At 39.0% G+C, this 26,576-nt stretch overlaps 1 protein-coding gene across 8 annotated transcripts in view; it reads right to left on the bottom strand.

The window, feature by feature from the left end:
- The window catches only part of LOC132589122 (golgin subfamily B member 1-like), a 95,211-nt gene that overhangs the window by 23,088 nt on the left and 45,547 nt on the right, over positions 1 to 26,576 (bottom strand). For 3 of the 8 annotated variants that reach the window (XM_060261768.1, XM_060261769.1, XM_060261775.1), the window contains 10 exons: positions 20,352 to 20,505; positions 19,989 to 20,112; positions 17,396 to 17,526; positions 16,506 to 16,553; positions 15,729 to 15,838; positions 14,826 to 14,994; positions 14,284 to 14,388; positions 3,119 to 13,936; positions 2,578 to 2,729; positions 1,830 to 1,989 (listed from right to left, as the gene is read on the bottom strand). In XM_060261768.1, the coding sequence (XP_060117751.1) occupies positions 1,830 to 1,989; positions 2,578 to 2,729; positions 3,119 to 13,936; positions 14,284 to 14,388; positions 14,826 to 14,994; positions 15,729 to 15,838; positions 16,506 to 16,553; positions 17,396 to 17,526; positions 19,989 to 20,112; positions 20,352 to 20,505 (11,971 nt within the window). The remainder of the gene's footprint in view (positions 1 to 1,829; positions 1,990 to 2,577; positions 2,730 to 3,118; positions 13,937 to 14,283; positions 14,389 to 14,825; positions 14,995 to 15,728; positions 15,839 to 16,505; positions 16,554 to 17,395; positions 17,527 to 19,988; positions 20,113 to 20,351; positions 20,506 to 26,576) is intronic. The other 5 variants (XM_060261770.1, XM_060261771.1, XM_060261774.1 and 2 more) reach the window with 5 other exon arrangements.

Below are 26,576 nucleotides of genomic sequence, written 5' to 3'. Positions count from 1 at the left end.
ACTTGTGGGGTAGGATTGGTGAGGGCTCAGATGGGGAGGGGTCAGCTGAGGAAATGGAAGCCCTCCTGTGGCAGACCTTGCCAGCTTGCCTCCCTCTTCTGGCTTTCAGACACTGATCCACGTCCTCCTGTGGCCATGCTGTAAATGGGCAGCCCGGTGGAGCCACCTTGCCTGCTTGGCTGTTAATGAGAGCTCCCCAAGCCAATGGGAAAAAGCCATCGTCTCCTATCATATTCACTCTGGATCCAATGCATACAGCCCTGGGTCTACCTATGTGGTCAGTGCCATATTGAAGTCCGTTTGCAGGACCACAAATTCATGGAAGGGAAGGCCTGTTTGTTCTCAAGGATAGCCCATTTCTTTGCTCCCTCCCCCCCCCCCCCATGGCCTCTGATGAATACTGGACATTAGTTTGGCCCTGCATCCCTCGGCCCTGTCTGGGGGAAGGGTAACCTCACCCCACAGGCTTTCCTGCCTGATGTCCATCCCACAAGGCTCTGCCATGATATGCGAGATTAAGCTGAATCTTGTGGCCACTGTGCTGCTCACACCTGCTCATTTATTTTTTTGCACAGCAAAAAGCAGTAACCTTAAACTTCAGGTTGCCTCCTCATGCAGTTGGCCTCACTGCCTCTGGTAAGCTCTCTGCAGTCACCTCCCCACCTCCCAAAGCTTTGGGTGATGAGGACCTCTCTCTGGCTTCCTTCTTCCTCCTCCTCAGCTGTTGCTGATGTGGGAACTTCTTCAGCTGGACTCTACTCCACTTCTATGGTCCTAGGCACTTGCAGGTTGAGGTCTTCATCATCTTTTCTTCCCCTCTCTCTCTTTGGCTTTCTTTAAGTCTTCTTAAGGGTGTGTGAAGTTTTTTAGAACTCTGTAATGCTTTTCTCAAATTTTTAAAAGTTTGGCTTGGAGCAGAGCTCCAGCCTCTGACCTGAGCAGTATGGCTATCCAAACTGGAGGGTTGCCCTACAATCTCTCCAGTAGGGGCCCACACAAAATTTGCATAACCCTACCTGAGTGAGCAAAGGTGTAACCTAACCAGATTTGATTACTTCCACCCGCTAAAGGAGAAGCCACTGAAAAAGCCTAAGTCTATGGAAGAAGGTGAGGGATTGATAGAAAACATGCTACTGCACAGGAACATACAGGCATAGGCAATGCTTCATGAATGCAGACCTCAGGTAATGAAGGACCTTAAAGCTGAGCACAAACACCTTTTGGGGCACTTGGAAACTAATAGGCAGCCAGTGATGCAACTTCAGAATAGGAGTAACACAGTCCCATCAGATGAACTGCTGTATTTTGTATCAGCTCTAATTTCCAGATCATCTTTAAGAACAGACTTGTCTATAGCATATTACAGTAATCTCGCCTCAGGGTTATTGAAGTATGGATCAGCATGACCTGATCAGATGTCTGTAAATCTGGGGTCAGGTTCCTAATCAGATGTAGATGGAAAAGCATAGTTTGCTGTTTTCATGGACACCTCTTTCTGGTTCTAGCAAGACACCAAATCTCTTAACAGAGTTGTTCAACAAAAGTGGTATACTAATAATAATAATAATAATAATAATCGCATTTAAAACACTGGCTCTTCCTGCCAGCATCAACCTCAGTCGTCAACTTCAGTTTGTTCTACAACATGCACAAATGAGATAAATTAAAACCTAGTCGGTTAAGGACTGATAACTCTGTTTTAAAAATAACATTTGAATTCTGCTTGACTCTCAAAGCTGTTATTAACTTTAAATTTGAAACATAAAACATTATCTGTACTGGGTATGTTTAAAAGTTATTGAAGTGGGTTTTTTAGTTAGTTGTTTTACCTTGGTTGACTGAACACTGCCAGAAGAGCCAGATCCCTGAGATACCATTTCACAGTGTACTCTCTGCAGTTCTGCAATCTGTCTGTCTTTCTCTGCGATAGTTGCCCGGAACTTATTTTGAAGTGCACGAGATTCTGTCAGTAGAAGATTTTTTTCCCTCCTGGATATAAAAATATTACACAATGCGACATTATTAACACTCTTAACAAGGTTTCTTCCCCAAATTACTAGGGTTTTACTGATAACAACTTTGAAGAGGAGTCATATATGCAACATACAGCTCATCAAAATAACAATAAATCAATTACAATGCAAGCCCACATATATGGGAATGCACAGCACTTGGCTGTAGTGGGGCTGGTGAGATACGATATAAATGCAAACCTTTTGTTTGTTTGTTTATATGAGTAAGGGAGAAGCTTTTCATTTTTTATTCCAGATTACATTCTTAAACTGAAAAAGTATTTATACCAGGTACAGAAGCAGTATAGACTGCCAGGAATACTTGCTATCTCTCTTCAGTACTTTTGCCTTATTCAAGGTGACATTACAACAGTGGTGGTAAACCACTGTCCCCTATCCACCCATACTTTCCAGAATACAAATGTTTTAATATAGAAAAACATCAAACTTCCGATGAACTCCACAAACCAAACACACTGAGGCTTACAAAAAATAGCTCTAATTTGCACACAAGAAAACGGATACCCTCACAAGATCTTTTATTGCCCATTCTTAAATATTTTACCGTAATCCAATTAATTCACTTTGGTATGAGATTCTTTCTTTCACAGATTCTTCTTGAAAAACTTTTGTCTGGTTCAAGTCTCTCTCAAGGTCATAAACTTTGGATTTTAGATCTGATATCTCAGCTGTTGCAGGACTAGCTCCTTCTTTAGCCTACAGGAGAAGAAACAAATTAAGAAAACATATGAAAGGGCTTATATCTACATAGTTTTGTAAATCAACAGTTCAACTAAAATAGTTTTCAAACTTAATGTTTGACGTTGCATGCTAACCAGCTTCAAATGAGATCCAACAGCCTGGTTGGACCATCCAAAAAAGGCTAAACTGGAGCTCACAGAACCTACTTAGCCCAAAGCAATGTGGGATGGGGATGTAGTAAGGATGAGAATTGGGTGAGATTGAGTGAAAACATTGGCCGGATCCAACATTTACTCTCAATGTAGAGACAGTTACTTAGTGTGCAGCTTCAAACATTAAATTTCCTTAATTAGAAAAAGTAACCCTAATTACTATTGTAAGACAACACACCTATTAAAACTTACCAGTATCTCCCTATCCATCTGAAGAGTCTCCAAATTATCTTTATGAGAACTAATCTCATTTATGTAAAGAGAAGGTATGGAGCTCATGCCCTGTTTTGCTTCAGTAACTATTCTCAGTTTATTCAGTTCCTGCAGAAGACCGTCTCTATCATCTTGAAGACTGGCCATAGCCTTGGAAAAGGCATCAATCTGCTGGCTATAATTCTCACACTCGGACGAAAGCCTGTTAACGTCAATATGTTGAGTATTTAATGTCTTGCACAGGTTTTTGATTTCTTCAATGAACTGTTCAAGAGTAATGTTTTTAGCTTCTTCTGATGCCTGACTCAAAAGGGTATTTTCTTTGAGCAAACTGAAAACACTTGATTTGATACCTTTGAGCTCACTTTCAAGTCTGTCTGCTCTGTTTTTTTCAGACCTGATTTCAGAAGTGTATCTGCTCTGAAGTACCTTGAAGTCCTCAATTAACAGATCCCGGTCACTTTGTAGGGCTGTCATAGCTTTTCCGAAAGACTCTATTTGAGACTTCAGTTCTTTATTCTGACTCTGAACTTCCAATATCCTCTTTTCTGCCGATTCATTCTCTAGTGAACAAGCGTCATGTTTTGAAGAAGAAACAGTTGTGTAACACCTGTCTTCTGAATTGACTGTATTTTTATCAGGTACTTGCTGGAATACTTGCAATTGTTTCTCATGTATTTCTTCAAGTTGCTCACTGATGATGTGTCCTCTCTTCTGATGAAATTTGTACCCTTCCTGAGGTAGAAATTCCTCTCTGGATTCAGAAGCTAACCTCTTTTTATTGATTGATGCTATGATAATTTCTAAGTCATGAATTTTTGCTGTTAACTTCTCGTTTTCCAACCTTAGAGATTCTATGATCTCCTCCTGCACTTCCACTGTCAGCTTCATTTCTTTCTGTTTTTTCTGAAGCTCAGTTTTTTCCTGTTCAAGACTCCTAATGATTTCCAATTTTTGTGCAAGTAATTCTTTCAACTGGTGATCTTTCAGAGATAAAACTTGATTCAGGTCTTCCCTATATTTTGTGAGTTGTGCCAACAGCATTGCGTTTTCAGAATGAAGATCATCTATTTGATTCAGAAGCTTCCTTATTTCTTGTTTCAAAGCTTGGCTTTCATTCACACTGTCAGCTACAAAGCTCTCTTTCTCACTTAAAACTATCTGATGCTCTCGCTCTAGATCTTTCAACTTAGAAAGCAGGGAATCTCGGTTATACTGAAGAGATGACATGGACTTTTTAAAGGCATCAATTTCACTGACCATCTCAGCCCTGTGTTGAACAGCTTTGTCAGCTTTCATCTGAACAACTTTCAGGTCATTCTGTAGCTTCTGACAGATTTCATCAGATTGTTTTTTGGCTATTTGCAGAACCTTTAACTGTTGTTCACACTCAGCAACTTGTTGTCTATTCTGAGTTTGTATTTCAGCAAGATAGCCAGAAATTTCTGTATCCTTGGATGAAATAAGAAAAGAAATTTCTGTATCTTTCTTATTCAGCATGGCCTTCATTTGATCACAAATGGAAACCTGGTTTTGCAACTCAGCTTGGAGTTCACTTTTTTCCAAAAGAAACTGTTGTACTTCCTGTTCTTTTTGCGTCAATTTTTTTTGCAGTGCTTCCATCTCTTTTTCTATGACATCATTGTTTCTTATGAGATGGTTAAGGGATTTTTTCTCCTTTATCAGTGCCTGAAGAGAATTTTCTTTTGACTGGAGAGCAGTTTCTAGTTCACACTGAATGTTCTGAAGAATGGCATTTTCTTCCTTCATTCTGGAAAGTTCACTGAAATGGTGGCTTTCTACTGAGGCCTGCATCCCACTCTTAGGTTCTTCTAGTACAGAACATTTGCACTCCAGTTCTTGAACCTGAATAATTTTCGCCTTTATTGCTTCTTGTAGCAATGCTATTGTTTTATTGCTAGCCTCTATCTGTTGCTGTTTATTTTCAATAGCTTCTTTGAACTGCGTTTCCCATGATTTCACTTCACCAATGACTCTGTCCTGGTCATTTTGAAGAGAAGACATACATTTAGCAAAAGCAGCTAATTTAGCTAACGCATCATTTAGCTTAGCCTGTAGATTCTTGTTCTGAGAGTCTTTCATGCCAAATTCTTCTTGCAGCTTATGGTGTTCATCATGGATCCGCTTGTTCTCTTGTTGAAGGGCACTGTATTTTTCTTCTATGTTTAAATATTCTTTTTGGCAAGTTGCTTTCAACTGTTGAAGACCAATCTCCAATTGTCTGTCATACTCCTTCTTTTGATTTAATATTTGGCTCACTTTCTTTTTAAGTTCTTTTTTATTATGCATGTTTTCAGTGGCTAGCAGCTCTACTTCAGCCCTAGACTCCTCAAGCAATATTTTCTGTGAAGAGACCTTTTCAGTTAGCTTCTGTATCTCTTCATTTGATTTGGCAAGTTTTTCTGCTGTATTGTTTAAATCTTTCTCAAGCTTTTCACTTCTGGACTGTTGCAATTTCACTGATTTTTCTAAGTCTAGAATCATCTCCTGGTATTTAACAGAATCTTTTTGCAACTGGTTGATCTCTTGCTGTTTTTCCTTTAAAAGTTCCTGCAGCTCTTTGGTTTTGTTCTTTGTCCCATTATTGTCTCTCTGGGCAGACTTCACTTTTCCTTCAAATACTTTGACCAGATACAGATGCTGTTCTTCTTTCTCTCTAATCACAGTGCTGTTTTCCACTCTTAAATCTTCCAACTGCTGCACCACCAAACTGTTTTGTACCTGCATTGCTTTCAGTTGGTCAGTTGTCTCATCTAATTTTTTGATATGATTCAGTAATTCTGTCTCCAAAAATTCTCTCTCATTTTTCACTTTGTAAGACGTTTCTTGAACATTTTCCAATTCTTCCTGTAGCAGACATTTATCGTCTTCTAGTATCTTAATTCTCTCATTCAGGCTTACTATATCCTGATTAAGCCTTTTATCATCATTCTCTAATTTCGATAAAGAGATTTCTTTCTGGCACAGCAATTCCTCCAGATCCTTTAACCTCTTTGAAATAAGTTTGTTCTCTTGTTTTAAGATCAGTACACTTTTCTCCTTCTCTGAAATCCCTTCAATTAACAAATGGATATGTTTTAATAATGACTCTCTCACACCGGGAGTATCACTGAACTCACACTGCACATCAAGCTTGTCCAATTCCAGCAATGTTTGGAAATTCTTCAGAGCAGCTTTTGTCAGATTAAAATCCTTGCAAAGAGTCTCATTTTCATTCTGAGTTTTCTCTAATGTTTGCTTTAAGACTTCAGACATCTCTTTTAATTGCTCATTTTCATTTATTAGTTCCTTGTTCTCAACAGCCTTTTCTTGATATGCTTCCAAACACAACTTATGATCAGATGCCCATCTTTCTGATTCAGTCTGCAGTTCATCAATTCTCCTCTGTTTAGATTCAACAAGCTGTTTTAGTTGGTCACTGACATGTGCATTTTCAGCAGTTGCTTTTTGAAGCAGCTTCTCAAGTTGCTGTTTTTCAGATTTGGCTTCACTTGCTTGGTGAAGGGCATCTTGCTTTTCTTTTCTTGTAATATCAATCACTTGTCTCATTTCTGCTATTTTACTACTAATATTCTCATAAGCCTGCAGCAAAGACTCATATTCCTGTTTCAATTCACTATGTTTTGCTTTCCAACCTGTCAATTCAACTGTCTGAGAATCTTTTAAAGAATTCATCTGAAAAGAAAAAGCTTCCTTCTCTTGGACTATAGTCTCCATGGTAGATTTAAGGCTTTCACATGCAGCACTCAAATTTTCATTTTCAACTAATAATCTAGCGTTTTCTGTCACAACAGTTTCATTCTCTTTATACAGTGAAGAAGTAGCAGTCATGTCTTGCTTTTCTCTGCTCAAGTCAGACACCGTATTTTCCAGGGCATGAACCTTATTAACCAATTCTTTGTTTTGTGTCATTAGCAAGTCCACTTCATCTTTCAGTATTTTATTTTCTTTCAGAGCTTCTTTACGTGACATTAAAGCAGCTTGGAGCTTTCTTTGGAGATGTTCAATGTTTTTTTCTTCAGCAGAATACTTCTGCTCTTGGGGTTGATGGTCATCTCCATTTCTGTGTTTTTCTGTCAGTTCCTGGGTGACATCTCGTGATTTACATGAGTCTTTTTCTTGGACCCTGTCCTGCATCTGATTACCTGAATGTAAGCATACAGCTTCCATGTTATTTTGTCTTCTGCTTTCCACCCATGCTTCCACATTTTTCCCTTCATTAGAAGCTGGTAAAAGTTTCTCATGCAGCAGATTTAGCTCCACCAATAACTTTTTATTTTCTTCACTGCTATGTATTAACTCTTCTTTCATTCTTAGTAATTCTGTATTTGATTTCTCTAAGTTGCTGATATAGTCTTCTCTTTCATGTCTCATTTTCTCAAATACCATTTGGAAATACTTTGCTTCTTCCTGACTTTTCTGTAAACTTTGCTGCAACTTAAAAACTTCTTTCATTATTTCTTTTCCATGACCAAATTCGCCTTTGAGATCTTTAAGAGAATGATGCAAATACTGGATCTCTTCACTCTTCTCTGCAATTCGTGTGTTGGCTTGTTGAATTTCATGTTTCAAGCTTTCAATTTCTTCCTTACTGTCCAGCTGATCACTTTTTTTAAGGAAAATTTCCTTTTCATTATTCACACTTTCAGTCACAGTTTTAACTTGCATCAGTTCATTTTCATGTATTTTCTGTTGCTGCTGAAGTTGACCTCTCTCAGTTGGCACATCATTTTTGTTTTCTTCATAATTCTGGTTTAGATGTTCACCAGTGTTCTTCAGATTCACTGTATTCTCTAAATTCCTTTCACATTTCAACAGCTTATCTTGTAACTCTTCTTTAAAGTCTTTGTTTTCTTCCATAAGCCTAGTGTACTTACTGTGGAGTTTTGCTAGCTCAGCCTCTTTCACTGCCACCATCTTTTCTGATTTTTCTACCACAGCGTGATCCTTCATATTTAGCTCCATTGAGCCCAGTGTTTTATGTTCCACATTTTCACTGCAGGGAAGAACTACCTCAGTCTCCATCTCTTTCTTCAGAGAACATAAAAGCAACAAATTGGAGTCAAATTCCTTACACTTCATCTGATGAATCTCCTGGAGTGCATTATGTTCTTTTTTTAATAGCTCAAAGTCTTTAATTTGTTGATTGAAATTTGCTAACAGCTTAGCATGCTCCTCCTTTTCTTTCTGAATTTTTGTAGTGTTCTCCTTACGAGCAACAAGCAATGCCTGAAGCTTCTTTTGCAGGATTTTCTTCTCCCTCTGCAACTGATTAACTTGATTAATTTCAGAAAGATGTGTGGTGTCAGTACAAGAACTTTCAGCATTTAAGGTCTCTTCTCCCTCATTTGTTTCCTTGAATGTTTCTTCTTTCTTTGCTAGCTCAGCTTTGAGATTTTCTATAGTTGAGACAAGCTGGGAATATTCCATTCTATATGTTCTTTCTCTCTCATTGAGTGCAGATTGCAGCTGTTCAACCAGAGCATCTTTCTCCTGTAGAGATATCGCATACTCATCAGACATGTTTTTCTGCTCAGCAATGCTATCTTTGAGTTCTGTAACATTTTTCTGGAACTGCTCCAAAAGTAGTTCCTTAGCAGCCAACATTTCACTTATGTCTTTTATCTTGTCATCTTTCTCTATCAATTGTTCTTTTAGGACTTCAACTTGGGCTTCAAGGCCTTTGTTTTGAACTTCAGCATGTTTCCTCTGCTTCATCAATTCATCAATTTGCTCCAGTAAATCTTTTGTTTTTTTACGTTCCCTTTCTATATCTTCTCGCCCATTCTCCTCAAGCTTTCCAATCTTTTGCATTAAGTCCTTCCTTATTATCAAAGCTGCCTGAAGTTTCTTTTTCAAATTCTCTTTTTCCTGAAGCACTTTTTCCAGAGTAAAATTTAATTGCTCCTTTTCACTCATTAAATCTTTAATTACAGCATCTTTGTCGGCAAGCACAAACTGAGAGAGTTCAAGTTCTTTCTTACATTCAGCAAGCTGTTGGGATAATGTATCTGTCTCTTTGATAGCACTGTTCTGAGTGGCTTCCAGTTTTTGCAGTTTGGCAATAAGTACATTTTTCTCTTCAGAAAATTTTACCATTTCATTAGACATGGATTCCATGACCTGAGTAACTGAGCAATCCTTCTCTTTTAATTGCTGGCTTAGAGAAGAAATTAAATCCTTCTGCTGGTTAGCTTGAGATGTTAAATTGTCTATCACTTGGTTTTTGTGCTCTGCTTCTTCTAAAAGTTTTGCTACTCTTTGACATTCAGTATTTATTACCTCCTGAGCATTTTCAAATTCTTTTTCTGAGTTAACAATCTTTTCTTGAAGAAAAATAATCTCTTTCTTCATGTTCGTTAATGCAGTTTCCCTTTCTCTGCAGAGACACTGCTGATTACATAATGCCTCCTTGGTAACACACAGTTTGGTTAACAGATGTTCGATCTCAGACTGGTGAGCATCTTTAGCCTTCTCAAAGTCAATCTGCATCAATTCTTTCTCTTGCTTCAGGGACTGTATGCTTTTCAGCTGATTATTTAGCTCGTGTATTTCCATGGTTCTGTCTAAAAGGGTCTTTTGCAGTGCTGATGCTGCACTTTCTTCACTGAAAATTCTAGCTATCAGAGGAGAAAATTTTTGCAGTAGAGACTTACTTTCAGTTATTTGCTGATCAGCAATACAATCACTGTCTTTGATAAAATACCTACTACTTGTTAACACAGACAGGAGTTCAGACAGTTCTTTTTTAATCAGGTCCTGTTCTTGGTGTACAGATTGAATCTGATCATCTTTTGATTTTATTTCCCTTTCTAAATTGCTCAGTTGTTCAAGATTAATTGCATTTTGCTGAGTTGCCCTATCAAGTTCTGTCACCCATTTGTTTTCTGACTCACAGAGACTTTGTTCTAGTTTTTTAACCTTAAATTTTAATTCACCAACTTCTTCACCCTTCACACTAACCTGCATCTGCAATTGTTCTTTCTCATTCTTCAGTTGTGAAGTAATGGCATCTATTTGCATCCGTGATTTATTTTCTTTGTCTTCAAATTTTTCTTGAAATTCCTGTAGCTTTTTACATTTCTCCTGCAACTGTTTCTCCAATATAACCAGGTCTTTGTTTTCTAAACTCAGTTTTTCAATGTTCTCCTGTAAAAAAGTTTTGTCCTTAATTAAAGAATCCACCTGTTGTTGTAATTTTTCTATTGAAAGTGTGTGGTGGTGGTACTCTTGAGAGGATTTAGAATTTAAAATGCTGAGTTCAGAATTTAAACACTCAATCTGCTTAGCCTGCTCAGTGCATTTTTCCTGTATAACCTGAAGAGCTACATCCCTTTGTTGTACAGTTAACTTCCATAGGTCCACTGCTTCCAATGCTTTCTGGTATTCTGATTTTGCAGAATCTAGATCAGCTGTCAGAGAGTCTATTTTCTTCTGACTAAGTGCAATACTTTCGTCCTTCTCTTGTGACAGATTTCTTAAGCAAATGGCATTTTTCGCCAATTCTCCTCTAAGCAACTCAATCTCATTAGTAAGAGCATGAATATTGCTTTCTGCTAGGTGTACACTGATATCTTTCTGATCTAACGAATTAAGTAAGTCAGCAATAAACTCTTCTTTTTTACTCAAAGTAGCACTAAGGTCATTTTTTTGTTCATACTGATCAGCAAATTTGTCTTGCAAAGACAAGAAAGCGTTTTCTTTCTCTTGTGCTAGTTCTTTTAACTTTTGGGTTTCCTGAGTGAGTTCATTCATTTGACTGTGAAGCTGAGAAATCTGCTGTATTTTTTCCTCTTTTATATAGAGTTCCTCTCTTAGTTTATTAATTAGACTGGTATTATCTAAAAGAGAAACTTTTCCTATCAATGTCTCACTAATGTCATTTATTAATTTTTTCTGGTCACTTATTTCTTTTTTTAGATTCAAGTTCAGTTCTTCTGCATCTATAGCTTGCTTCCTCAAAGTCTCATACTCAATATGGATGTCTTGAAGTTCAGTTTTTAATTTACTGTTAAGCAATGAAGTATTATTTAACACCAATTCTTTTTCAGAAACATCTGCTTTCAGTTCTTCTATTTTAGAAGTCAATGACTCTACCAGTTTCTGGTGTGCACAGGAAGACTCAGAAATGTGTGCTTGCAAATTAATACATTCTTCTTCCTTCTGTTTTAAGAAGGCATCTTTCTGTATAATTGACTTATTTAATTCTTCTGTCTTTTCTAACATAGTTTTGCACTGGCTTTGAAGATCTGAAATTATTTCCATATGTTCAGATAATTGACCTCTAAGCAAAACAGACTCCTCGGATTTATCTTTAAGCAATTTTAATTCTTGTCCTTGCTTTTTAAATTCACCTTCTTTGCCTTGCATTGCTTGCTGAAGCTGGCAAGCTTCACAGCTTAGAACCTGGACCTGACTCTGCAAATTTGAAATCATTTGCAAATATTGGCTTTCTCCTGCATCCTTGTTCTCTTTCATTTGCTGAATAAAAGCATCCCTCTGAGAAAGGAGAGCCTCTTTATTCTGAACACTACTTTTCAGTGTTTCTGTTTCAGTGACCAGAGTATCAATTTGGCCCTTCAAGACTGAAACACTATGAGCTTGCTGTGACAGCTCTTCATTTAAAGCAGCTGTCTCTTCACATTTTTTCATTAAGGAAGAATTGACTGTTTCAATATTGGTTTTACATTTCTCATTTTCCAATTTCAGCATATGAATTTCATGCTTTACAGACATAATTTCACTTTGATGCTGTGTCAACTGATGCTGAAGAGCATCACATTCACTTGATTTTGTACTGCAAATAGCCAAAACACTGTCCTTTTCAAATGTCAAAGCTTCTATTTCTTTGCCTAATAATGCTAGTTGATCATTTAATGCTGCACACTCCTCAGTTTTCTTTGCAATCTGCCTGTGAAGATTCTCCAACTCTAGCCTTTGATACTGTAGAGCAGAATCCTTTTCTGCAACATGCTGAGACAACTGCCTGCAATCACCCTGAAACCTTTCCATTTGCTTCTCTAACTCTGTCATATTGACTTTCTTTTCTTCTATTTGCTTAAGCAAAGCATCATTAAGCACAGTCTTTTCTTCTAGAGATTTGCATTTTACTTTTAGGTCCATTTCCAAGTCTTGAACATGTTTCTCCAATGACAATATTCTTCCTTCTTCCTGATTGAGTTGTTGGACCATTTTATTATATTCTGACTCTTTCTGACTTAGCACCACTTCTTTCTCCAGCTCTCTGTCTTTAGCACACTTCAGCTGAGTGCTGTATGACTGAATTTCTTCTTCTAATTGCTTTGTCACCTCCCTGCTTTTCAACAGCTGATCAGTCAACACATTATAGTCTTTTTCCTTCTCCAGCAACTTCTCAGCAACTGAATTTTCTTTTTGCTTGATAAGGCCTGAGAGTTCTTCAACCTTGTTCCTTAAGGTTTCTTTATCACAGTTGACCTCTGAAAGCCTTTTTTGGAATTCCAGAGCACAGTCAGTCATCTTGCTGTCCATCTCTGCCATGGACTGAGTACGCTTCAACAACTCACATTCTTTAACATCTAGTAATTTTGACAAACTTTCATTCTCACTGATGAGCTGCTGCTTCTCCTTCTCCATGGTATGTATCTCATTTCTAAGAACTTCATTAGCTTTGAGTTGGTCCACAACATCTTTTTCTTTCTGCTCAAGAACTGTTTGCAAATTCTTACTGGCTAGGGTGTTGTTTTCTATTTCTGATTTCATTTTATTAATTATTTTGTGCTTTTTATGTAACTCACTATTAAGTTCTTTACACTGTTTTTCTTTCACATCCAGCTCTTCAGCTAACTTAAATATTTCCTTTTCCTTTTGCTGTTCTAAATCTTTAATTGTGTCTTGCAATGAAATTATAAACTCTGATTTTTCTTGTAAAGACCTCCTGGTGATTTCTAGATGCTCAGTATGTTCTGCAAGTTGTCTGGAGAGATTAGCCAATTCTTCATCTTTCTTAGCATTTTCTAAAATTAGCTGATTATACAAATCCTTCACAGATTTCAGTTCATTCACAAAAATTTGCTCTGTGTTCTCTCTCTCTTCCAGCAAAGTATGCAGTTTTTCCTTTGCAGAAATATGTTCATCAAGTTGGGATTTGAGATAATCGGTTTCCTTCCTGTATTTTCTCTCAGCTTCTTGCAGCTTTTCAGATGATTTACTTACTTGTTCTTTAAGCAATTTAATTTGTGACTCACATTCCATGAGTTTGCTGTTATATGTTACATCTCGGGTCTTGATGTCAGAATGGAGATTTTTAATTGTTTTGCTGGTCTCTTGGATTTGCCGAACAAGTTCTTCATTTTCTTTGGTTTTAGCCACATTCTCAACTTTCATCTTTGACAGTTCTGATTCTATTGCATTAAACTGATGGGAAAGTGCTGAAATTTTTGTGCTTGCATCTTTCATGTCTGCTGTTTGTACATCTTTCAACAACTGGGCTTCCCTTTCAGCCTTGGTTCGTGCTTCTTCCATCTCTCGTACTTCATTCTCTTTGTACTGGATCTGACATTTCAGAATATTAATCTGTTCAGAATATTCAGTCATACTAGAAGAAAGAGCAAAAATTTCTTTGTCTTTCTCAAGTAAAACTTCTTTTAGATTGTCAATTTCTCTTTCGTGTCTCTGGAGGTCTTGAATGAGTTGAGATCTTTCATCTAAATGGCTTGTATTCAATCTGTCAAGTTCTTCATTTGTCTGATCAAGATCAATCTGCATTGCTTCCATAGCAGCATCCTGCTTCAAGCTCTAAACAAACAAACAAAAAAGCTTATGAGTGCCTAAAAATCAAAACATTCAACAACTGTTGCTAGGATCTCAACACAACATTTGTTTTTCTTTTGAACGACTGCTTATTCCCAATGTTATATCACATTCTGCTTCTGAAACTCATTTAAAATTTAAAATCAATTTGCAATGTATATAGGGTTGCTGTTCAAAAAAAAAGTGCAAGTCCTATTGAGCATAACTTATTAATCTCTATCTGTAACAACAAAGAAAAAATAGTTTCTTTTTAACATATTACATATAAACAGGTAATCATATTTGAAACAATATACATATTTTTCATCTTAAAATTAAATAGATTTTCGTACCTTTTCTTTCAAGGCAGCCATTTTCTCTGTTAGATCACTGATCACCAATTTTTGTTCTGTGCATTCTACTTCATAAGTACTGCATTTCTTCAAGGTATTTTCCAGCTAGGTTCAGAAAAACAATCTTACCAATTTATGTAATTATAACAAAAAGGCAAAGTCGACATGGCAACATAATGCTGATATTTATTAGACTCTCACCCAAACATATTGTCTTAATTATCACTCATGGCAAACTTCACCTAAAGTGTTCCAAAACAGAAAGGGTATGAACAAATTACACACACTCCCTGTGTGAAAATACCTTTCCTTTTTCTGTTTAATTTAAACCATATTTTTATTTCTTAACTGGAAGGCACAGCAGCATATTTACATATATTTATTCAGGTTACTTAACGAAATCTACACCTACCTCCCAGTTAAAAGGGACTGATTTTTGCTGTGCACTGGAATTTAATGGAATTTAACCTGGAACAAATAGTTTGCACACTCTGCTGCCCACACAAAACACATACATCATTTTTACTGACAATGAAACGTACCTTTTGTTCCATGTGCAAAAGTCTTTCAGTCAGTTCCTTGTTTAGAGTTTCTTTCTCTTGAAGTGACTTTCTCAGGTCTTCTACATGTTCAACCTTTTCTGCTGTGATCAAAAGCTGTTGCTCCTTCTCCCCGAGCAAAGTTTCAAGCAAGGCATTTCTTTCATTTAACCTGTAAATAAAACAAATTTCTGGACTTAGCAAATATTGGCTTGTATTCAATCATACATGCATGAAACAAATGCAGAGCTTTCCTCTCTCCATGCTGGTATCTCCTTATAACACCTGGAAAGAGGATGCTTGTGGTCACAGGATCTGTAAGGAGGAACAACTGTGTGTGCCTAGTTGTTGCAATGAAGAAGAGTGAGGACATGAAGTCATTTGCTTTCTCTTCCTTCACTGGAGCTGTGCTTGTGGAAGGCATAGGAGCAATTTCACACCTTCTCCTGTCGTCCCTTCAGGATCATGACCTGTATGCCTGTTCCTTTGTTCAATTTCTACAACACCAGGAATTATCTTTCTAGGTGTCGGTAAGGGTTGCCAAAACAGACAGGAACATAGGGAAGAAAATCAGCACACATGGCTGGATTCATAGCTCATTCTTGGAAGAGACAACTCTTTACCTAACAAACAAAACATTAAAAAATATCTTTGTATTTGAAAACCAGATTGATTTTTCTATAAAGTACCATAATGTAACTAGACATGAAAAAAATCACCAGTAATCCACTAATGAGATTTTATTAGTATACTGCCATCTAGAAGTTTAGATATGCACTCCTCCTCCCCGGTTATTGCTGTCGATTTAAACATCCGTGAACTTTTTCTAAGACATGGAAAGTAATGGCAACCTGGGTGATTTTTATGTGTATTTGCATGTGTGTGTACATATGTTTCATACTTTACCCTTTAAGTTGTTCATTCAAATTGGAAATAAGAACTAGGTGTTTTTCTGCCTCACGTGCTTGCTGGCTGCGCAGCTGCGTAAGCTGAGACTGCAAACGGTCATTTTCATTCTGCAAGGATATGGCGTAAATTATGTAAATTGACAGAAACAACTGGATTAATTTTAAATTATTTGAGTTAGAAATTATCATTGCAACTCATTCATTAAGATCCAGAAAAACAGTATCAAAGATTATTTTCCCTAGCACAAATGGTACAGATGCATTTTGAGAGTTTTCTCCCATGATGATTTTATCATGAGATTATCAGAACAGACAGAACCTGTTATCACCTTCATACAGAAGCACACCATGCACACATACTGTGTGGGAGCAGCTTACTTCTAACATGGGCCATCTAAAAGCAGCTTAGAAAACCATAAAAGATTGACATAAAATACAACATTAATTTGAAAATCCACAATTCAGTTTGAATTGCTGGTATTCTGTTATGCCCTGCCCCCATCAAAAATCACCTAATGGTCGGGAACTAAGAGTGAAATTAGTTGTGAAGTGCAATGCTTGGGGAAGCAAGCAAGCTCCACTGACACAGTCAGTCATGCAATCTAAACATGTTAGTCTACCCAGCTTCACAGCACTACTGCACAAAGTTAAATTGCAAACCAACAGCAACCATGAGCACATACAAAGTTACCATCAAGTGCTGGGTATATCAAACAACATAACAAGTTTCACTTCTAAAAAAAATAAGCTATCATTTGGGAATGGGCAGACACACCTGTACAGCCCTCAATAGTTGCCCTTCTTCCTCTACACCAAATGCCACCTGTATTGAAAGGCTTTGTTACAACTCAGATATCACTTCGAAATATTGCTAACTGCTGTCTCTTGAGGAAAAAAATTCTGTAAATGGCGTATCATCACACATGTACTTTTAGTATGTTAAAGAAAGTACCAGTAACACACACGGCTCAACAGATAAAATGTTTAAATTATACCGTGTTTACAAGAAGTTTACAGGAAATCCTAACATGGCATCCTTTACTTGTTTGAAGTGAAGCCTTGTGAAAATTTATGGGTGTATTTTGGTACTTTGACACATTATCTGTACTCTGCATATTTGCACAATATGGTAAGTAGGAGACATTCTAAGGATTTTAATTTTCTATCACTTGATTGTATTGTTTTCTCTTTTAAAGAAATATAAACTCTAACATTTACATCTAAACTTGATTGTTAAAAGGCAATACTGAGTAGCTACTTGCTGGAAGGCCTTCACTGTCTTCTTTTGTCTCCTTTGCAATCTTTAGAAGGCTGTTCATATGCCTATTGCTATCTAACACCATTTTTACTTTAAGCTGTCTGTTCCAAACTCTTTTGCATCATTCAACAATGGGGGGGGGGGGCGGAGAATTATTTTGGGGTAGATGTCTTCATCCCACCTAGTAAATCTATTAATGTGTAAGCATTTTTTTAAAAATGTCATGCAATATTATTTATAAGATTATACTTCAGTAAACAAAGCTGATACAGATTTAAGCACTACGTAGATCCAGTAATACCAAACACTGTTAAGATAAAGTTTTGCTGTTACAAAAGTGAAAATGCTGTTATTTTGGAATATCTTAAAAAACAAAACAAAACTCCACTGTACCTCCAGTTTCCTACCTGTAGAGCTTCCATTCTGCCTTGGAGCTGCAATCTGTCTTCCAAGCCTTGACAACGTTCCTCCAGGAACAGAATTTGTTCTTGCAGATGATTTCTTTCCAATTCCAGCTCTTCAACTACAGTCCGTAAGCCTATTTCATTCAAGGTACATACTTCATTAAAGGAATTTTAGCTGATTGAATAATTTACTGCAGTATCCACCTTCTTCCATCTTAGAAGGGCGAGACAGTTGGCCCCCTTCCTAGAAGGTAGCGACCTAGCAACGGTGATCCATGCAACGGTCACCTCGAGACTAGACTACTGTAATGCCCTCTACATGGGGCTGCCCTTGTGCCGAACTCGGAAGTTGCAGCTAGTGCAGAATGCGGCAGCCAGGCTGCTACTGGGACTACCTCGGTGGGAACATGTGCGGCCTGGGCTGAAGGAACTGCACTGGCTTCCAATTATATTCCAAGTTCGCTACAAGGTGCTGGTTATCACCTTTAAAGCCCTATATGGCCAAGGACCTGCCTACCTTAGGGACCGCCTCTCTCCACATGTTCCCCAGAGAGCACTACGATCTAGCTCCCGAAGTCTTTTAAGGATCCCTGGACCAAAGGAGGCCAAACTGAAAGTAACGAGGGAGCAGGCCTTCTCTATAATGGCCCCCCACTGGTGGAATCAACTACCGGAGGAAGTGCGAGCCCTGCGGGACTTTAATCAGTTCCGCAGGGCTTGCAAAACCACCCTCTTTCTGCAAGCTTATAAGGAACCCTGAAAGCGACATCTAGCCATCGGAATATACCTATTGAATATAGCACCTTAATTTATTGTAGTTTTAAATTTTATGTAACTGTTTTTTAAATGTATTTATTAACTGTATTTTAAAATTGTTTTATACAATATCATGGTACATACCATGTCCTGTTAGCCGCCCTGAGCCTGCTTCGGTGGGGAAGGCGGGATATAAATAAAAATTATTATTATGATTATTATTATTTCTCAGTATTTCTGCAGTATCTGATTGGGACCCCAAAGTGGGTTGCAATTCTCTTGCATGTGGATCTCAGGCCATGGGGGTAAACTAGGAGAGGAAGCACTGGGAGTCTCAACAGTAAAATTTGACTTTGCCTCTATAAAATTTGCAAAATACAGCTTGTTGCTCATCTATACAAGTGTTGTATAAATATTGCTTATTTATAATGACAACAGATGGACATCTTGGAAGTTAAATTTCCTCCTGAGTAGCGCAGAAGAGTAAGCGTTCTTCTGAGGTACTGTGGTTTTAGAAGCACTTATATTAAAAGTTATGTTAAAAATTGCTGTCTAATTAATCACAGGAACTTTTGGAATTACTTCAAAATCTTTTAACCCATAAGAAAAGAAAAGACCTTTGGAGACCTTTGTGTATTGAAGGGGTTAGAGTATTAGACTGGAAAAATTCAGGGTCAAATCCCAATCCTTCCCAGAATTCAACTAGTTAACAACCTCAGGCTACCCACAATCTGATTACCTCACACAATTGTTATAAGGATAAAAGGCTGTGGAGAAAATTTTGTATGCTGCCTTGAGTTTCTTAGACTCTGAGGAAGAGTAGAATAAAAGTGCCACATAACAGATTTTTTTTAATAATAGTAAAAAAAAAAACCCCAACCTAAAAATGGAGAAAAATATCTGTAACCCATTAAGTTTTGTTTTCATTGATTAAAATTAGGTCCTACAACTAAAACAAAATACCTGTATCCCGTTAATTAAAATAGGTTTTTATTAATTAAAATTTGGCCCTACTGACTATCCAACTAAAGTTTGATTAAATGATTGCAGTCCTAGTATTTTCTGCATCTCACTTGGTTCATATTTAAAATGGAAAAAGGGATTCTTGATACACAAAACTGCTTTTGTTTTCTGACATTAGTAAAAAATGTTGGTCTTTATACTTTTTAAATATATATATGTTATCTTTTATTCTGCCCTTTCTTACAAGAACATTATGGTTTGCCCATTTTAGAATCTGGTGTTTCAGTAATATACTGGAGGAGAATGAATAATATGAAGAATTCTGTGAAATATGGCCACTTTCAATGTCACTTACAATACAACTTTAGCAGACCCAGGCAAAACAATACTAACAAATTCTTGAAAAAGTCTTTCAACTAAATTAAGAGTAGCTGTGCACCAGAAATGTAGTTTTTCATAAATAACTGTTCTTGAAATAAAACCTTATCTGTATCATAAAAACACATATCTTAACAGACAAACAGAAACCAAACAAACCAGAAAAGAATGGTTGGTTGTGGAGCAAGATACTGGAGGCACTTTCACAACAGGATTTGTAACATAAAATAACAATAATCTTACCATGAATGATGATAACCTTTATTCAGACATGAGAGCCCAAAGTGTTAAACAACTGAATTCAAGATTTGAACCAAAACTAGACAGTTCATCTAGCACGCACATGCTTCAAAATGAAACAAAAAGGCAAGCCAACAAAAAATTCAACATAGAAAACAAACACAAACACAACATGGTTTGTTAGTTGAATTTGAAAAACAAAAATAAGACGGAACAGATGCTGTGCATGCTTTAATAAACTGTCTAGTGGTTGCCACACCTGCACTAGGGGAAGTGTACTCTGGCCACCAACCTCCCATATTCTCTCCTTCAGCTGAATCAGTGCTATCCAGTGTGATATTCAGATCTTCATAGCACTGTTTTCCATCGAAGCCATAATCTTCCTATATGTAAGAGGGGGAGAAATAGCCCATAAAACACAAATTGTAATACAGGACAAAACATCACATTATTCTGAACCTCTCCTTAGTTTCACAAACCAAGCACTTCATATCACTGGAACTAAATTGTTCGTATCTATATTCAGTGCCCCCCTGTACACACACATTACAATACCAAATATACTTATTATGCTATTAATACCATCAATGAAAATGTGTATTCTTAAGGCAATCCAACATACCTGAGGTTTCCTGCCGAGCTGAGTACTCTTTCTTCTCTCTGGATGCATCCTGCCAATCCCTTGACCTCTAGCCAGTTCCTCCTCCAGCTCCTGCTGCCCTGAGACTATGGCTGGATCAGAGCAGCCAGGAAAAAACCAGTCATCCTCAATCAGTTTTGTGCCACAGGAAAGCAATCACAAATCAGACAAACATTTTGAACACATTCGCAAAAGGGATACAGACAGAGGATTGTGGTAGGAATAATAAAAGTTACAGAAGCCCTCCATATCATCATTCACCTTGTGGTTTCCCCCTCTACAGAGCATATAGGGAAAATGTTCCTGTAAGCCATGTAAGGTATAAATCTCTTGGCAAAAAAAAAATCAAATTAAAAAAAATTATGAGACTGACAAAGAGGGCAGCCACTTAAATAACCATATTAAACCTACATAGAAGGAACACTACAGCTGATGTGTACAGTAAACACATCACTTAATATTATTCAGGTTAGCTTATATTTGTATGGAAATGAAGCAAACCTTGCTTATCTTTTTAATATTAAATGAGTGTTGTTATTACAAGTACTATGAAGAAGTCACATGCCTGCATTGTGAAATGCAATCTGAATCAAGCCATATAACTGGTCATTTTTTAATAACAATAAATCGAGAATTTCAGAAAATGGTAACTTAAGTTCATACACCAAGAGACTCTGTTTTTAATTTTAAGGACATTCCCATCTGTTTTGTGATCCACAAAGCACAAATATGTGACACATTTCACATAAAGCAGACAAAAGTCAACATGAAGAAATGAAGGCAAAGTTGGCTCCATACTTTACATGTTGCTAAATCATTAAATCAGTAAACTCTAACTGCTCATTGTCAACAAATGAATTATTTTTTAAAGGACAACACCAAATTAAAGAAATAAAAACTTAATTTGTCCATTTCTCAACTATTGATTATTACTAAATTTGGTTAAAAAAAGAGGCCAGATTTAGTTAATTAATTTGTTTAGTATTAGGAATTTAGTTGTCTCTTGCACTTTGGATTGGATCCAAATGCCCCCTTGCACAAATGGTAGGCATTTCTGCTATGGAAAACGGAGGAGTCTGCAACTTTCTCTGATCATTAGAAGTAGCTTCTGGGGTGCCACAGGTGTTTGCAAAAGGACAGGGGAGGTGGGAAACATCCATTTTGAGAACAGAACTTTGCTCCCAGTTCTCTGGATTCCATCCTCTAATTTTAAGTAGATACAACACACACACACAACTGAAAATGTGCAATTCATAGAAACTTGATCATGAGTCCTGCTGAATACACAGGAAGGGCCGTTTGTTGCTGCATGATAGGTGGAATCGGGCCACAGTAAAAGCTTCTTTTGAAACATCCTTTTGTCTAAATTTGTCAACTGAAAAATGAACTTGTTTTTGTACTTACTAAAATAACTGGTACTGAAATTTTTCCAGTTAAAATTTTTAACTAATTCCTTTTAATTTGTTTTTAATTTATTAACCTTAATCAGCATCTCTCTGTTCAAACACTAAATGTTCACACTTTTTTGTTCTTCCCTAGGCTGTATGAAAATATCCCATGCAGGTGCTGAAACAACTGTGCATGTGTGGTTCTTGAAAGCGCACCGATATGCTTCCCTCTGACACAAAGGGAATGTAACGTATGGTTCATGTGAAAACACATAAATCAGTAATATGAAACCAGCAACACCAATATTAATTTCAGCCACAGACTCACCCAGTCACAGGGAAAGAGGCCAGGCCAGGAAATAGGCTGCCCTGTCTTCAGCTGTCAATTTTTTAAAATATATTTTTACTATAATTTTAGTCCAATAATTTTTCAATATTAATAACATAGAACATGTACAAAAATCGCTCAGAGCTGGCAGCAACAGCTCAGGCAACCAGGAAGCGCTAGCAGGCACTTAGCAGAAACATTTAAATGTACAAACACTGAAACAGTTTATATAAACAATGACTGCCAAACTGTATGCTAGTATCCATGAGCAGAAATTTCCCTTAAGAACTATTAATAGTCCATAAGTTCACTATGAGTACAAGAATGAATGTCAGTGATATGTAGCTGTCCAGGCTGAAGATATTTACATAGTGGACCAGGACACCACAAAGCCAAAATACTTGTCCAGATAGCTGTGCATTTCAAAAACTTTATCATTTGGTTGGCTTTAGCTGTTGGAACCTGAATATCCTGTCTATTTCATGGAGTGCTAATGGCTAACTTTCTGCTGGCAGAAGCAGAAAGTTAGCCATTAGCACTCCATGAAACAGACAGGATTTCATGAGTATTTCATTAAGTTTTTGAGATGCACAGCTATCTGGACCTTTGTGGTGTCCTAGTCCACTAGTGCCTCCTGGTTGCTGCCAGCTCTGAGTGATTTTTATAAATGTTCTGTTATTTCTTGAAAAATTATTGGACTAAAACTAATAGTAAAAATATATATATTTTAATGTGACAGTTTCCCTCAGGAGGACACCTCTGTATTAGCACTCTCTATATGCTGAGAGTTTCTGTATACTTTTCGCCTATCTTCAGCTGTGATAACAGGTAGAAGCCTTGCTGCAGCATCAGGGAGCCTTCTGGGCAGACAGCCCAGCAATCTTCTTGGTGAGCTAGCCAATCATTGGCAGCCTGGAACGTTCCGGAAAGCAGGGCTGGAGTGGACCTAAGAAGTGCAGTCTTTGTACTGACCCATTCCGCCTCTTGTTTAGGCCATGCAAGACCGCCTCTCCTCATATGTTCCCCAGAGATCACTGCATTCTGCTTAACAGCATCTTTTGACCATCCCTGGCCCAAAGGATGTTCAGCTTGCCTCGACCAGGGCCAGGGCCTTTTTGGCCTTGGCCCCAGCCTGGTGGAATCAGCTCCCTGTGGAGATCCAGGCCCTACCTGATTTGATGCCATTCCGTAGGGCCTACAAGACGGAGCTGTTCCACTGGGCCGTCAACTGAGGTAGCGGACATCCCTATTTCCATCTGCTTGGCCTCCCTTGCCTGCCACAATGCTATGTTATTTTATCTTAATTTATTATTTCATCTCTGGGCCTACTGCTGTACTAATATATAGAATGCACCCAATGGGAACCACCTCCTTTGATATATGTGTTATTTGTTTTATTGTATTTTATGGTTTTAGCTTGTAGTTTTTAATTGTTTTAACTCTTGTTGTGATCCGCCCTGAGCCTGCTTGCAGGAAAGGGCGAAATACAAATAAATACTGCCTGGGCCCAACTGCTCTGTCAGCTTTGGACATTGAGGGGGAGGTCACTGAAGAGGACCAAATGAAGAAGACACCCAGAGTGACAGAAATGCAGATGGGGCTGCAGCAGCAGATCAGGTGGCAATCTCCCTTTGTCCTCAATGAAGGCCAGCAGCGGTAAACTGCAAAGCTGGCAAGCAGAGAGCACATGACTGTGGCAAATTCAAGTGGTTTCAGCAGCCAACAGCTCTGTGGCAACTCCTCTAGAGCTTGCTGCAACATCCTTCCCCCCCCCCCCTTTTTCAGGCAGCATCCTCCTCCTCTTCCTTTTCACGGCTTGTGTGGAGCCAGAGCAGCCCACTTGGATTCTTCCCACCTTCTGCCCTGTGCTTGGCCCCCACCCTTCTTTTCTTCTCAGGGCCCAGCCTTCCCAAACAGCTGAAATATTACAAAGAAAATGGGGGTGGGGGCTGATGCACTCACTTCTCCTAGATTTTGGGCCTTGTTGGCTCCAGGATACAGTGGCTGCTGTTTCATCACAGTCTTTTCCCTCTTTCAGTTTTGTTCCTCCTTCCTGGCATTTGGCCCCTCCACCTCTGGCTGATATCTCAAACAAACAATAAAGAGTGTATTATATAGAGAGATTTATAAATAAAGAGCTGAATCCACGTTCGGGCGACCGCAGCAATACTGACGGATGAGCCTGCAGGTCCCCAGACCACTCCCTGCGTCTTTCAGGAGGAATCGACACCAATGCCGAAGGCACACAACGAGTGGTGGAGTGATGAGAAACCCTCGAGAAGTGCGAAGCTTCTGAGCGTTGGTCCCATTCCGGCAACTCACAGGAAGGATACCACAGGTATGGCGATGGATATGGGTAAGGCCCAAATGAGCAAGGCCACTGACGTTGGTCCCACATAGGAGGTGGCGGGAGCTGTCGACTCACAGCACTCGAGTTCTGTCCGCCCTGTTGTAGGCAGAAGTGGTGCTAAAGGTTCACTCGGCGCCAAAGCCTTGACCTCTGATACCGAACCACTGTCACTCCGATGACGCGACCCCGACCTGGACGAGTGAGTCTGCTGGGTTAGGTCGATTTCCTGTTCCGATCGCGAAAAATGGGTTGGCTGAGAACTGCATCTTCCCAATACCGATGGACTTCGGGGACTGGGAGAAGCCAGAATCCTCCGAGGTGGAGCAGTTTGTGCTGACCCCGATTCCATCAAAGCATCCCTAGAAGGAGAAGGAGTGCAGGAAAGTCTGTTCTTCCACTTATCCTTCGATTTCGGCTTCTTAGGGAAAGACGATCAGGTCCCTGAATCGTCCCGGCATTTCTTGGTTGGCATGGGCTCCACTAACCCTTCAGAGGGTCGTTTTGTGGATCGACCCCACTCAGTCGGCATACCCGTCTGTGATGGCAGCGATGGATCGATCGATGTTGAAGCCATAGACTGGGTAGCATCCCCCATCAATGCCGACAGACCCGTAGCCATTTTCGGCGGACGAAGAGCCGACTTGACTAAAGCCGCCAATAGCCTTGCCACCCAATTCTTCCGCGTTTGCCTTGAAAACCTCGAGCAATGCGGGCACAAGTCGACATGGTGTCCCTCGCCCAGGTACAACAAGCAGAGGGAGTGACCGTCAGGGGGTGCGATTTTACTACCGCACTTCAGGCAGCGCTTGATGAACCCCCAACGCCTTTCCATAGGCACCAGAACCCATGTATAGCCCCGAGGGGCAAAGTCCAACACAAAGTTCTTTTTTCCCCCCAATAACTAACAAGACTAACAAGCTAAGAAAACAAAAAATGGACAAGAAAAAGGGGGAAAATCCAGAAGGATTACCAGGCACCGACCGGAGTAGTCGAAGAAATATCCTTTCAACGCGGCGGTCAAGAAGGAACTGGTGGGGTCCTCGCGCTGGCTCCGGTGAGCATGCGTACTGGGACGCCTGTGCATGCCCACTGGTGCCGAGCGCGAAAAATCCCGGGCTTTTTAAGTACCGATTCGGGGGATCAGCACAGGTGCTCTATCCCATGAGTGTGAAGCACAGAGACCACGAAAAAGATCAGATCTGCAGCCTCTGGGTTCACACTTTCTATGCACTTTTTTGGGGGGGGGGGGCAGTCAGAGCTGTTTGAGGCATAACTGGCAGGGGGATACTTCTCAAGGTGGACAGTGCCAGGGGGAAAGTGAGCAAGACTATGGGACAATTTGTGGAAACAGCTTGTGGCTCCGTTATTTGTCACCGAGACATTTCCTTCAGGCAGGCCGCTCTGTACAGGGCAGATGGCTTCCATGAGATTTGTGACACAAGTGGCTCCATGGGATTTATTACACCTTGGTTGTAGCTGCAGGTGCTTTGGTTCTTCTTCTGGTTTTAGGCATTGGGGCAAATTTATTTGGGAGGGGGAGGCTGCACCTGCATGCCCGTCTTCCTAGATGGGGACCCCCTTAAAGGGTCTTAGGGGCTGAGGCCTGCAGTGGCATGCCCAACTCAGGGGCTATTGCTCAGCTACACTCCCATGTAGCAAGGGAACCACGGAGAGGCTTGCAACCATGGAGGTCCACTGGCTTGCCATTCCAGGTTTACCTCCAGCATGCAGGTTGAGGAAGGATTCCATTGGTCAACAGGCAGGTTGCCCAAAGTCTGGCTCTGTTCCCTATGCTGTGCCAATGCTCCATCAGCTGTAATCAATAAAGCAATTGCCTTTTTCACTCCATCTGGCTTTCAGTGTTTTTCTGTGTCCCCCTTTTCTCCTCTCAGCCACTTTCAATATTGGATTCTTTGTGAACAATCAAAACTATTTTATGGATTTTAGTTACCTGTCAATGTTCAGATGCTACAGTATTGTTTCAGCATCTGTAAATCAACTACATACACACAACCTAGAAGAACAAAACAGCTGATCTCATAGGCGTTACTGAAAACAACTGGGAGAGTATTTATAACTGCCAGTCAAGCATTCTAGTTTAGAAAAAGTATGCTTTATAATCATTATTTTTAAAATTATGA

The sequence above is a fragment of the Heteronotia binoei genome, chromosome 21 (genome assembly GCF_032191835.1).
Source record: "Heteronotia binoei isolate CCM8104 ecotype False Entrance Well chromosome 21, APGP_CSIRO_Hbin_v1, whole genome shotgun sequence".
NCBI classification, from domain to species: Eukaryota; Metazoa; Chordata; class Lepidosauria; order Squamata; family Gekkonidae; genus Heteronotia; species Heteronotia binoei.
Note: the sequence above shows the minus strand (reverse complement) of the source record. Positions and strands in the feature narration are given on the sequence as shown.